Raw genomic sequence first — 15,011 nt, forward strand, 5'->3', positions numbered from 1 at the left:
ACTTTTTACTTATTTACGCGATAAAGTCCACAGTTTTCATCCGATTCTTTTCAAACTTGTTCAGTGTCTTTATATTAATGAGGACTCAAACCTATTGAAAATGGGTTACATCAGAGTAAAAAAACCAGAATTATCTCCCCTTGAATTTGAGAAAATTGTGAAATAAGGCTTGTTTACGCAATAAAGTCCACAGTTTTCATCCAATTATTTCCCAACTTGCACAGTGTCTTTATCAGAATGATGAGTCAAACCCTATTGAAAATGAGCAATATCGGAGTTATAAGTCCAGAATTATCTCCCCTTGAATTTGAGAAAAAAAAAGAAAATTCAGTTTTTTATGTGATAAAGTCCATAATTTTCATCCAATTCTTGGCCAACTTTGCACAGTGTCTTTGTATCAATGAGGACTCAAACCCTTTTTTAAAAGAGCAATATCGAAGCAATAAGTCCAGAATGACTTTACCTTGAATATGAGAACATTTTGAAATCCCGCTGTTTACGCAATTAATGCCACAGTTTTCATCCAATTATTTTCAAATTTGCACCAGTATCTTTATATTAATGAGGACTTGAACTCTATTGAATAAGAGCAGTATTGGAGAAATAAGTACACAATAATCTCCCCTTGAATTTGAGAAAATTCTCCCTTGTTTGCGTGATTAAGTACACAGTTTCCATCTTATTTTTTCCAAACTGCACAGTGTTATAGCAGTAGAGCGATTCAGGCCCTCATGGGCCTCTTGTTCGTGATTTACTATGGACACAATTAAAATGCAAAAAATAGACAAAGGGCTATAACTAAAAAAATCTGGGAGAATGAGTAAGAGTTATTGTGCTCTGCCTTTTCTCAACCAGATTTAAATACCTATTAAATTTCAAGAGGACACTCTTTTAGTTTCTTTTTATAGAATGTTTTTATAGAAAGTTGAATATTTATTGAGGATGAAAAAAAAAATGCATGTACAAATAGATATCAATGCCTTTAAGTTTGAATGTTGTACTTTGAACATTGTAATATAACACCTGCTTATAAGTTTTAATCTAGTGACAGGCAGACAAATTGAATGTCAGAGCTTATAGTTACTTACTACTATTGGAGAGTGAGGGGGATGGGTATACAAACAGAAAACCGCCAATAATATTTGTATTTTAATGTTTGGAAAATGTTCTTGAATCATTCAAATCCCATGTTTAAGAAAAATGTGTCTATTATATATTATTGATTAATCTGTTTTGGGGGTTGTTTATTTTCATTTTGATCAGCTTTTGTTAAACAAAAGTTTGTGGCATACAAATATGCCATAAAATGTGTTGTACATAGTGGTACACTTTCAGGTGTTCTTGTAAGATTATTAGTTTATAGGGAATTTGTATTTACTGAAACTAATAGAACATGATCAATTTATATAAAATTGTATGTTTATAGACGGTTGTCAGTAATTGTGCTCATTCTATTGACACATCATTTATATTGGGTTAAAAAAATTTTTAATAATAAATTGTTTTCACTTTTCTTGTATATGTAGGTTTTATCGCAGCTGTGAATAAGTCTGGTTTTTGTAAAAAGGGGGTCAAAGAGCATAAAATTTAAACCTAAAATGTAAATTAAATTATCAAAGTGTAAGAAATATAATGTTTGAGTTGGTGTACAATACATTGTGTCAAATACCACGTTTTCACATAGTTGTTTAGATTAGTAAATCATAAAATCTGAAAAAGTTTACAGATTTATTCTATACTATTCACTCAAACAATATGATTCTGTCATTTTAATGCGACTTTAGAAGGCAGTGTTTAAATACTGGTTTGAGTCCATATCAGACACACTGTACCACTGTTTAATTAAATTAGAGCTCATGTGTTTTATTTTTACTTTATTTGTCTGATGTCTTCTGTCTGTGCAATGTACACATATGTGATTCCTTTCACCTTTTTGTGCTCACTTTTCTAGTTGTGTTTCAAGGTTGTGATGTTCAGATGATACATAATGAATATTTCTGTGTTGGTTGTTTTTACTTCATTTTCGTCTTGTCTGAACCATGCTCATGCTTATGAGCCATACGCTTGTAAAGGGTAGCAATAGCCTTAGATGCTATTGTGTAGGTGGAAAAGTTAACCCATTTATGCAAGTGGACTCTCTTCATCCTTCTTAATTGGAATCAAGTTATTTCCAAAATTAGGGATTGTCTAGTAATTTAGGAATATTTCTTATAGAAATTCCTTTAAGCTAACAGCGCAGACACTGATAAGACGCCACATCATACTCATCAGGGTCTACGCCGCTTGCCAAGGCCTTTTTTCTAGACGCTAGGCATAAATGGGTTTAATGCACTAGTCCAATAAGATTTTAATGTTGTCATTCATTTTGATTTCAGTGTTTTCAGCTTTTATGTGAATACCTACCAAAGTTAAAAGTGAGTCGCGTTTGACCCACATCATGCGAAAATGGGTCTTATCCCAAAGCCTGTGCATTTTGGTCAGGAGCTTGTCCGCTTATGAGAGAATAATACCTTGTGTGACTTTTTAGTGGACAGGGTAGGTCCTGACAAGACTACATGGACAGGTAGGTTGGTCTAAACCTAAGCTAGCTGCATTTGGCATAAGACTCATTTTTTGGCATATAACCCTTTTTTTTGCATAACATGGGTCATTTTTATACGCCCGTTTTCAAAACGGGACACATTATAAGATCACCCCTTGGCAGGCTGCGGTGTCCACAGCCAGCGTCTGCACTCTAATTCAAATAGTATTCATCTGATCTTAACAAAAACTTGATCAGAAGTTGTATCTAGACAATATCAAGGTCAAGTTCGAATATGAGTCATGCCCAGTCAAAAACTAGGTCACGGGGTCACTTAGTGCATTTCAAGAATTTAGCATGGTGCCCACCCTCTAATTGAAGTAATTTTCATCAGATCTTCACAAAATTTGATCAGAGTTGTGTCTAAATGATATCTAGGTCAAGTTCAAATAAAGGTCATGCCGGGGTCAAAAATATAGGTCAGGAGGTCATTAGTGCATTTCACGCATTAAGCATGGTGTCTGCTCTCTAATTGAAGTAGTTTTCATCAGACCTTCAACAAAACTGGTCAGAAGTTGTGTCAAAATGATATGAAGGTCAAGATCCAATTTTGGTCATGCCAGGTCAAAAACTAGGTCATGAGGTCACTTATTGCATTTCAAGCATTTATCATGGTGTCCGCTCTTAATTGAAGTAGAGTTCATCCAATCTTCATTGTACTTGTTGCTTATTTGTTAAAAATATATCACTTTGCCTCTCAAATGGTTAGTTATGACATAAAAAAAACTCATTTTGCCACCTAAATGGTTAAGTTATGTGTATGCTTAATTTTCAAAAATATATCATTTTGCCACTTAAATGATTAAGTTATCAAATTGTCCAAAATTCTTCAAATGGGAGTATCTTGTGACAGTTTGGCCCTCTGTTCCCTCTTGTGTTACTATTTCTACAATGCTGATAACTGGATGATTGTTTAAAGCGTAAATTCGTTTGGATTTTGATCTGATTATTCGAGCATAATTGATTGTGGGTCTGATCATTAGATCACAATCAATTGTGGATCTAATTGTTATAGATCACTATGGATTGTGACAATTATTAAGTAACAATAAGTTGTGTATCTGATTGTTGTATCATAATTGTTGTAGAGCTAATTGTTTGATCCACATTCAATTCTGATCTGATTTTTGGCTCACAATTTGTTGTTGATGGGGTTGTTAGAGCATGAATTGTCATGAATATGTGTCTTGTTCTGAGAAAACTGGGCTTAATTCATGTGCGTAAATTGTTGTCCCAGATTAGCCTGTGCAGTCCGCACAGGCTAATCAGGGACGACACTTTTCCGCCTAAACTTGATTTTCGCTAAGGAGGGACTTCCTTGATACTAAAAATTCCATAAAAGCGGAAAGTGTCGTCCCTGATTAGCCTGTGCGGACTGCACAGGCTAATCTGGAACGGCACTTATGCACAAGCATTAAGCCCAGTTTTCTCAGAACAAGACACAAAATGATTAGTGGGAAATGTGAAAATCTGATAGTTTGCTGAGGATTGACTGAGTAGTTTTCACATTTTAAGCTCTTGCTTAAAGCTCTTGCTATGATCCTATCTGTCATGAAAGGTGCATTAAACTACTCATCAGAATTAAGGTACAAGAAATAAAATGGTCATTTTTGTCAACAGATATGCTAATTCTTATTTGATATCTTAGAGTTTAAGTTTATTATTTGACTTGGTAGAGTTTTTTTTTAAGCTTGTTCATAAGTGTTCTTCATAACCATTCACATGTGTTTAATGTACATTTACTCCCACTGAATAATCACATGTAATAACAATAAGCATTCACATTTAATGAACTTGTACTGTGATTGAAAATTAGCATGCATTTAATGTACACGTACTATCATTGAACAATCACATGTATGAATGCAAATGTTGTGTCATTGAACATTTATTCACATGTATTTGATGTACATGTGCTTTGATTGAAGTGTTCTGTGACCATTGTTCATAAGAATATTTAACTTATATTCAATAAATATCTTAGTGATAATACTTGGTATATACAAACATATTAGTTAATAAACAATATTGTGTATATAAGCCTACAAATAAAATCTCTCAAAATCATGAGACCTTTTCTGTTATATAAAACTAATTCATGTAAAGGTATTCATTGTCGTATTGTTAATTGTTGTTGATTATATAATTGAATTTATTTTTCAATTTGAAGAATGGATTGTAAGAAGATGAATAAAATAGATTGTCTGTGTACAGCGTTGTTGTTTGTATTCACACATTCATTCACATACCTATCCCTGGAAGTTTTTGCAAATAATTATGGTCCAAGTGACAAAGTAGAAGGAGGTATGTTCACAATGAACGTCCGTCTGTCTGTGTGTCCAAAGACACACACTTGTAAGACAAGGTTATGTTATTCTTTTCTACTTGCAACTTTCAGAAGTTCAAAAATTTCCTTTTGATATGAGGTTGAGCAAATTTATATTTTCCTACAATGACAAATTGTTCATTTACTGAGGGGAGTGTGATACATTAGAATCAGCTATTTGGTGGGATTAAGTTGTACCATAATTTGGTAAAAAACTTTCCAAAAACTTGCCCACATACACTTACTCTATGCCTCTACAAAGCAAAGAAATTGCAACACAATGGCTGGAAATTAGTTTTTTTTTGTCACCAAAAGAATGATAAAGTCACTGCTCACACAAGGTTTCCTGGTCTTCTCCAGATGGTATCCATGTTTTTCCAACATGGTCATTAAAAACGCAAATTTCTCTACAATAAATAGTTTTCTGGAGAAACCCTGCTGAGAGGTTATGGCAAGACATGTGTAAGTTTATACAAATCCTTTATTATTGTAGTGGCTTGCAAATTAAAGCAGTTTTTCTCCCCTAAATGCCTGAACATGGCCCTTTTTGCCCGATCTTCTTCTTCAGGAAGCCACATTTCGCTAATTTTTTAAGAAAATTTGTCAGGATTTTTTCTACATGTAGGCCAATACCTTTGTTATCAATGTTAATACAGAGTTGTTCAAATTTGACTTTGAAAAAATTATTTTTTTTCCAATTTAATTACCCCATGCAAGTTCATGCTAAAATATCGAGCACTGCTCCAATGGTATTACACTGCTCACAAGGTATCGGGTTTCCTGTGGTGAAATATAACGACAAAAACAAAAGTCCAAATTATTCAATCGTTTCGCGTTGCAAGGCTTTATCATTTTCAGGTTTTTAAATCATCCAAAGATGCATATTATGGATATGGAGGGTGGTAAATGTTCAGTATTACTGTAACTTTCCTCACAAATATCACAACTACATCGAAAATGTGCGAATCTGAAACAATTTTTGTTTTAATATCGTCAATTTACAAAAACGGAACAAGGCTCTTTTAAGGTGCTATGCATGCAATGACCTGATGGCTACGTTGAAAGTGAAAGTCATTCTTGAAGGTCGAAAATATGTAAAAATAAATATGTCAAAATATGACACCATTGTTTGGCTCTAGCTAACCAAATGTGTTGTAGAATTGTGAAATAATTAGTGACAGAGTGTCACACGCATAAACTGTATCAACGTCGCAGCCACGCTGAGGCACACCGAAGCAGATGCCCTGCAGATGATTTGCAGACAGGACAATTCTTTGACAATGTGTCCGAATAATGTCATACAAGTTAAGACAGATCGAGGCACACTTTTCATATTATGGCACGTTTGTCAGTTGCATGAAAGTGTACCGTGTTTTTAGGATAATCACATTTAAAGCATGGACTGAATTTCTTTCGGTACAAAATGTTGGTGCAAGAAGTTCTATGAGAATCGTTTAAAAATGAAAATTGGAATTGTTTTAACGCGTTTTTTTTTTCAAAAGGTTAAGTTCACTATAAAAACCTAATTGTTGTGGACACATTCGCAAAATGGGCACGCTTGACCATAAAATACACTTGCGTTTTGCAATGATATATGTCCATAAAATACTATGCCTTTTTCACTCTCGACTTCAAGACCCAATGAGACGGATGGCCGGAATAAACCCGAACATAATGTGATAACATGATTATTTAGAACTCAGAACAAACTTATTATAATTGGAGTTATTATTCGGACGGATGGGGGAAGCGAATTTTGCACATACCACAACCCATCCGACCGTTTCAAACTGAAATTCAATGTCTTCGGTTGCAATTATCTCTTGTGTTCTAGTGTTGCTGACTCTTAGTATAACAGAGTCATACGTCGTGGCAAAATGAGTTTGCGCCGTTTGGGAACAAACGTTGTCGACGCTTTTATCTTGATCTAGAACAGACATTTCATTCATAAGTATGTCAGTCTTTTATCAACGTTCCTCTACACGACACACCGCAACAAACTGTCAATGAACTTGTCTTATTTGTAAATAATGTATACATATGTTTGCTATTCTTGTGATGACCGATTGTGAGCTATCTGCCATGTCCTAATGTGCGTTATCAAGGCCAATACTTGATTTTACAAAACTGAGTACTGGAAGATGTGGCCTTGGCCAGTCAACAGAGATAGGAAACCGTGTGGGTTATTTTCCGTCCTTCCGTACTAAATGAGCTTTACTTCATGTCACGATCTCCATTTGTCTGTATCCGGATTGCTCAAATCCGCGTTCAATGTAAATCTATGATATGTTTAGCCGTTTCATATTCTACGCTCGTGCTATGGGGATATAGATCATATGGTACCTCACTCAATAAGTTGAAAGAATAGCTTCACAAACATTAATTTAAACACTGGAAAAGCTGCAGAAACTGACGCGACCTATGATAGCCGAGTGCAATTCTGCTTCAAAAGTTATCGTTCGCAATGTCATGGCTGTGATCCGAGATAACCGGTGTATTTTAACATCTTTTGTTTTCATCCGCGACGATTATGGTACTCAGTCGTTATAACAAGATCGTTGTTTAAATAAAGAAACATGTTTACACATAATATATATATAAATTTATCATAACGCGTAAGTGATATTTACAAGTTTCACGTACGATAGTCATGCATTATTAAGAGTGTACACACCTCGAACATATTATTTGAACATGAAATCGCCAAAGTTCACTTGCGTACAAACTGCAGCATTGTTAAATGATTTTGTTTTGGGTTTCATCTAAACGATGGGCAAACTGCATAAGTCAGTCACGCATTCTGAAGGTCAAGGCCACACTCTGTGCCATTTAGAGTATTGGCATGAAGTTTGTCTAAAGTTTATCTCAATAGGACAATATGCATAAGACAAAACAATCACACCAACGAAAGGTCACGGTAGCCACTTGAGGTTCAAACTAATCACGTCGGGGATAAAGTTGTCTTTTGGACTGATTACAAAAATACCGTTTAGTGCACGCTCTGCTTTTAAGTCATGCAGTGGTAAATACGCGCTATTTTTCTTAAATACTCCCTATGTGCTCATTAATTTTCAATTAGTTATGAAGTTGTTGATGCACGCTATGCAATGAAGACATGCACCGGTAAATCTACGTTCATCATTTAAAACTATCCAGTGCTTGTTGAACGCTTTTCTGTGTGGATATGTAAATCTACGTTCATCATTTAAAACTATCCAGTGCTTGTTGAACGCTTTTCTGTGTGGATATGTTTGGGTTAATTCACGCCACAGGCGCTCGATGGCAATGTTTTTTTATTTATTTTTTTAAGTTACCTGCAGCCAATTGTATAAATCTGGATAACTCATATCCAGCGGATACCTTTTGGTATAATCTTCAATTTTATGATAAGATAAACAAAAGTTATTCGCTGGATAAGAGTTATCCAGATCAGTTCATGATGTACGTTCAGTTAAAAATATTATAGCCTCGCTCTAGGAAAATGGGGTTTAATGCATGTGCGAAAAGTGACCGCTTTAATGCGAATTTTTGTTTAAAAAGATATTTCTTTTAAACGAAAATCGAGTCTAAGCGGAAATTGTCGTACGTGATAAGTTAAATGCATCTGGTTTTCCCCACAGCATTACATAGTGTGGATTACTTAAATAGTAAAATAGTAAAGATTTATGTGCAGCTACACCTTCTAGTTGAGTGCGCATTTGTTTCATTGTTCATTGTTTTTTTTTATCTATCGTCTATTCAGCCATGACACAATTCTTTGTGTTTGTACTACTAATTGGTTTACTTTAAAGGGGCCTTTTCACAGATTTTGGCATATTTTTAAGTTAGTCATTAAATGCTTTACAGTCCAACCCCTCTTAAGCAGCCAGTCAAGGGAAACAGCCAAATTGGCTGCTTAAGCGGGGTGGCCTCTTATGAGGGGGTTGGGTCATAGGGAGTCTGGAGTTGATGAGTGCATGGTCAACTGTTCAATTTTTGTATAAACAAAATGGTAAATATGTGTACATGTACTAAACAATGTATAGACTTAAAATAATTTTATTTCTTCCTTTCTGAAATCAGCTATAAGACAACATTTTCATTCAAAAAATATTCTATTCATCTTTCTAATCATCATCAATATCATCATCATCAGAATCAAGTCAATGAAAAGGAATCATTCTCAGGATTCATTGTTTACACAATGCGCGTTGTATGGCCCCAATGCACTTAAGATGGGAACAGTTGTGAATCAGTTATGCGTGAATAACTCCCGTGTCACTATAAATCGATAATTTAATCGGTTTATTGGAGTCTTATGGCTTTGAATACCTACCGCACGAATTGATCCCGACAGTGATCTCCTTCACGATAAAATCGTGGCCAGTGACTTAAGAGACTTATAATAGCAACCGGGTGTAATCCTCCTGGTAATCGTGCTTTTCATGCATAATATTATAAAAACATTTTTTCGCCGCGTAAAGGGTTTTATCAAAATTAATATTGAAATCATTGTAAATATAAAACAAATATAAATGTTTTGTTTTATTCCCAAATGAGAATAATAATTTGTAACCCGAAACACACTCCCGATTGTTTAATGTTTACGAGAAGTTTACAAATTCGAGCATCGTGTATTTCCTTTGTCCCGACAAAAGCGCGCGAAAATTATGCACCAATGTACAATGTCACGCCATACCCATTGTTCGAAAGCATGCGTGTATTAATTTTTGGATAAAAACTTTGTAGCACAGAGAACATGTAGATCAGTTGATTTCGGTTAAAAGTTTTGTTGTTCTTTTTAACTTTTAATTAGCCGATAATTGTCATAAATGTGTGCTTGAAATAGTATGAGCTACAAATAATAAATTATAAATTAAGAATCTCCTTTCCAGTAATAATAGGTGATATTCGCACGTGCGGAAACAAAAAGATCAAACGGTCGCATATTGCTTTAAACCCGATAATCCGCCGCTAATAAATTGCAATTTGCAAACTGGCTGTCAAAATGTTTATCACACATCACGCTTCAGTACTACAAAGCCTAAACCGCAGACTTGAAGTACGTATCGATTTTTTCGCCGTTGCGTCTGTGTAATTTTTCCAATGTACATGACTGACTTACTTGCGCGTGACCACTCATATGGGGGGAATTTAACATTTGGGATGCACAATTTCTGGCCGCTGGCCGGAGAAACGGGGTTACCGCTTCAGAGGGGTTCATTATATAGTGTTTATCGACGGTCGCGGCACAGACCGGCCGCCTACACGGGGTGACCGGCGATGAGGGGTGACCGGAAGTAGGGGTTGGACTGTATTTTGATAAATGTAAACATTGGATCTTAAAAGCGCCAGTGAAAAATCAAGAATAAAATTTAAAAAATGAAAAAAATGTAGCTCGCACCGGGGCTCGTCCCTGTGACCCCCGGAGTCCTGGAGTAAAAACGCATTAGCCGCCTCGGCTATTTTGCCGAGTGTTCATGCAGGACGTATTTTATACTAAATATAAGCAATCTTCGTAGTTTCGTAAATTTAAACGACAACAACAGAACTCTCCAAATTATTCAATCGTTTCGCGTTGCAACTCCTTATAATTTTTAGGTTTTTAAATCGTCAAAAGATGCATATAATGGCTATATTAGACTATGGTAAATGTTCAGTAATACTATTTCCTCACAAATATCATAACTAAAACGAAAATTTGCGAATCTGAAACAACTTTTTTTAATTTTGTCAATTTACCAAACCGTGAAAAGATCCCTTTAATATGTATCCCGACTATGATCTATTTGTAGATTGAACATGTTCTATTTATAATACAGCTACGATGTACTAAATCAGCCATGTCACGTGACTGAAATGTGACTGACTATAAGTGTTCTAAATCTTTACATAACGCTTGGTAGTAAACATTTCACGATAAAGTCGTGTATATAAGATTTGGTAATAGGTTATATAGGACAACGCGATTCATCCGTTCATTCACTCAACGCTCCAGAATGAATGTACAACTGTCGTCTGTCTTCCTTCTGGCCGTCATCGCACTGTCGTCTGCCCACATGTGCCTTGTGGAGCCAAAACAACGGGGTTCAATCATGGGGCTTGACAAAGAGGGTAGGTTGCTCGATTTACACATACTTTACACATGCTTTACACATGCTTTTTGTCTGTTCTACTTTTTCAACCGTGTTTTATGTTAATGATTGTGTAGGCTATTGTGCACACATGCCCTGTCTGTTAGGGTGCATACTTACTTTGTCAGGATCTAAGTTGCTTTCTGTACATCAAACGCATCAACAAGTTCGTGGAATGCATCATATCAGTACACCGAAACACTCTGTTTGCAAACACTGACTTAGCCATTTTTAGTGCTTTAAAGCGAGATTAAACGAGTTTGTCAAATATTTATGAATTTATATAAAATGTGTAAAAAAAACCTTATCATTCACATATTTTTCAATATAAATTAAAATACAAGTTAAAAAGAACATGTTTCGAAAAATGCGAAACAAGCCAGATATTTAATTCTGAAATCGAAAATGTACAGTCGAATTCGCCAGCATGTATACCACGCATGTACGATACGAATCTAAATATAGTTTTACGGATCATTTAAATTTCCTGCAACGATATCTAGTCATACGACACACGAACACTAGCCCCTATCCTAATAAAAAGACAAATGTTTCGGTTATTGTTAGAATATGTACGAAATATCTTCGTCACAATCGGCTCGAGGCGCTAATTTGTCTTTGCCTCATATTATGAAATTCGTCTTCAACATATATTTTTTTTGCCTATTGTGTTATTGTAACATTTTTTTATCAATATATTACAATTTAAGACATATACAAATTGTTTAATCCCGCATTTCAAGTTCTTATTTAAATACGGGTTCATATTCGTGGCGATGGCTCATCGGTCAAAGACAATTGGACAAACAGTTTGAACTCTCGAAGCATTCATCACTATCGACAACAGAAGTTTTCCAATTTTATCTGTGAAAAAGTAGAGAAATAGTAGTACATGGCCAAACGTGTTTTGCTACCCGTGCACATGTTTGCAATGTGTGCATACAGTAAACTATTTCCCGATATGTTGTGAGGCGTAAGATTAAAGAGCAGACCAAACCCTAGAAACTATGCTTCCGAGTTTGAATATATACATGCCACGTTAGCCACATATATTTTATGTGCCCATTGGAAAAATAATTCATGACCCGTTTCCGCGAACACTTTCTTTGCTCATATGTAGGCGCGGACGACTGTATCCTGCTGAACGGGCCCTGTGGCGGCAGAATGATGGAGGAACCCATGACCATGTTCAAGTAAGATAAATAGCTTTACAACACGGATATCTTTCCATGACAGTGCGGTCTAGTTTCCAAAATTTGCTGTGTAGATTGAAGGATGTCGCTGACAACATAACACTTTAGTTTAACACTTAACATAATAACGATCAAAATATTATTGTCCTAACCAAAAGAAAGCAGGAATTATAATTTAACAAAACTGCCAGGACACTATCGTTCACTTAACTTTTAATGCGGAACTGGCATGACCATGATATGTTGTTATTTTAGTGCTGATTTTTCGTATCCGAAAGTGACTAGTGATTTTACAAATGAGTCGAATGTATATTACGAGAATGACAGCAAGTATGACGTACTGACATGGTTTCACGTATTTTGTTACAGATCTGGCGGCAACTTCACAGTTATCATACAGAAGAACCTGGACCACTGGGCGAAAGCCACACCGGTAAGAGAGTACTTACTGGCATTAATGTCATGGCTGAAACCGTATAATTAAGAAAAATTGAACTTGACATATTAGTAACATATGCGCAATAATGGCTATTAAAACAAGTTACGAAAATCGTACATTAATTTTTTTCCACATATGTTCACAGTACGTTTTAAGCATTTATGAAAAGTATCCATTTAACGCAATTATTAGTTCATGGAGATGGTTCTGTTTTAAACATTACATAATTGTTATAACGCATGTTCAAACATTAGAAATGGTATAGTGCTAGTTTGTTTAGTGTCAGTGTCAGTTGTCTTATGAAGAGTAGGAAAGAGTAAGACCGATTGGAGACGAAAAACAGTAATGGATGGACACTCAACCACGCGAAATAAGGTTATTATGGGAACCGTGTTGCCAACACGATACATCGTTGATCATTAAGAGTAAAAGTTTTGTTTTGCACAGTAAAGTATTAACATCTGAACAGTAAGTTGTTGCTTGTAAGAGGAAAATTTCCAAACAAACTGTTCCGAAGTAGTTCGTAGTGCTGACAATATAGAAGGAAATAGTTTGCAGTTTTAATTTCTATTTTTCTTCATCTTTCTGATACTGTAGTGTTAATATAATCTCAATATTTGAGTCTGTTCTCACAGACATTGTCCAATGTGTATTTTTTTCAGACACTGTTCTGTCTCTATTTTGAAACTGTTGTATGCATTTCTCAGTCTTATTTCTGTTCCCGGAGACAATTACATTGTAATATTTTTGTGTTTGTTTTAATACCTACAGTGTTGCCCATTGTTTTATCACCGTTGTTTGAGTTCTCAGCTTCAATGCAGTCATTGTCAACTCACTGTTCCACCGCTTATGCTTTTCATCAATCTATTCTACCATATGTTACCTTATTTTCTATTCTCATAGGGCTTCTTCGGGATTAATCTGATGCACGGTTCCGCCACTCGAACGTTGACCACCGTACCGGACATGGGTGAGCCTTCCCTCACCCTCTACACCGCTATGGGACAGATACCGATGGGGTACGTACATACGGAAAATGAGTGTGCCAAAATTAGTTGATATTAATTGTAGCTTCAGTTTTTTTAATGTCTTTGATGGACTTTGGTTGCCGATTCAAAATTAAATGAACACTATTCTGCATAATCGTTATTGAAATTGTGCACTTTTACTTTCAACAAATTAACTGCAGGCTTAATTATAGAAACATAACGGTTTGTAACCACATTAGAGTCTAATGTGGTTACAAACCGTTATGTTTCAAATTATAACCATTACTTATAATGTTTACGCTTTATTTTTCCAGATTTACCGGCCCTGCTGTTCTTCAGGTATGCATAATAATTTTGTTCGATTGTTTCCATGAAGATGTTTGTCTTTCCCACTATTCATAGCTTAAAAAATCGAACAAACAAAATACAATTATGTTATCTATTCTAATAATAAGTAAAGTAGACGTTATCTCTAAACTTTGGGATAAATCGGCACTGAATTTATGTTATAATCAGTTATTATGGTGATTTGTTTGATTTTGTTTGTATGTTGAATATGCTGTTTGGTATAATAATTAAAGTGAGAAGGCTATTAATTTGTAGGTAACTTACGTCACCAAAAATCCTCAGGCTCCCGCTGTCTTCTACCAATGCGCAGACATCTTAATCAAATAGGCGCATGCGCAATGGTTACATGACACGGGTGCACACCATCAAGTAATACGACAACACGGCAATTCGACAATGACAAATCGACACAATGCATTGAATAGTTTGTGTTGAAATTGTGTTTATTGTATTGATATTTAATAGTATTTATTTTTATTTGATGTTTTGTAAAATGTTACTGTAATTATGATGAAGTGGCCAATTTGAAAGCGTCCTAACATTTGTATAAATAACCGATTTGTTTCTGATAGAAATCCATTTTAAGATCACCATTTCCAAATGTATAATTATAGAAAAGCAACTGTGGTACTTTGTCTGTTAATACGCGTTATGTTATGTTTTTATTAAATATTTCAAATATATAAAGAGTTGTTTTATGTAGTCCTAGTACACGACTTTTAACATGCGTGCTGCACAATTAAAAATTGGCAGTGAAACACAATTTTTATTGTATATGTCGATTTGTAAATTTCCTTTTCAATCGACTGTTATTGGAATACCAGAGCGGGCGTCCTGATGGGCGGCGATACGTTTTTGCCCGGAGCTCAGTTTTTGTCCAGCATAAATGGAGTTTCAAATACCTTGTTATCAGCATGATAAGGCGGAGTTTCGAGCGCAAGAACAAGGTCAAAGGTCAAGATCTCAATTCAAAGTCATAGATCACATTTTGGAAACTATAAGTTTTACTTGGTATTTTGTCT

The 15,011-nt window shown here is 35.2% G+C and overlaps 1 protein-coding gene across 1 annotated transcript; it reads left to right on the forward strand.

The window, feature by feature from the left end:
- Positions 1 to 10,771: 10,771 nt before the first annotated feature.
- On the forward strand, positions 10,772 to 14,676 carry LOC127871003 (uncharacterized). The gene is made up of 6 exons (XM_052413606.1): positions 10,772 to 11,000; positions 12,141 to 12,213; positions 12,583 to 12,646; positions 13,556 to 13,671; positions 13,956 to 13,980; positions 14,245 to 14,676. Exons 1-6 carry the CDS (start codon positions 10,886 to 10,888, stop codon positions 14,314 to 14,316), a joined length of 465 nt encoding a protein of 154 aa, XP_052269566.1. The 5' UTR covers positions 10,772 to 10,885; the 3' UTR covers positions 14,317 to 14,676.
- Positions 14,677 to 15,011: the final 335 nt, after the last annotated feature.

Source organism: Dreissena polymorpha, chromosome 3 (genome assembly GCF_020536995.1).
Source record: "Dreissena polymorpha isolate Duluth1 chromosome 3, UMN_Dpol_1.0, whole genome shotgun sequence".
Lineage (NCBI taxonomy): Eukaryota > Metazoa > Mollusca > Bivalvia > Myida > Dreissenidae > Dreissena > Dreissena polymorpha.

Coding starts and splice junctions, on each gene's coding strand:
- LOC127871003 (XM_052413606.1), top strand. CDS start 10,886: ATGAATGTACAACTGTCGTCTGTCTTCCTTCTGGCCGTCATCGCACTG. Junction 11,001..12,140: donor CATGGGGCTTGACAAAGAGG/GTAGGTTGCTCG, acceptor GCTCATATGTAG/GCGCGGACGACTGTATCCTG. Junction 12,647..13,555: donor ACTGGGCGAAAGCCACACCG/GTAAGAGAGTAC, acceptor CTATTCTCATAG/GGCTTCTTCGGGATTAATCT.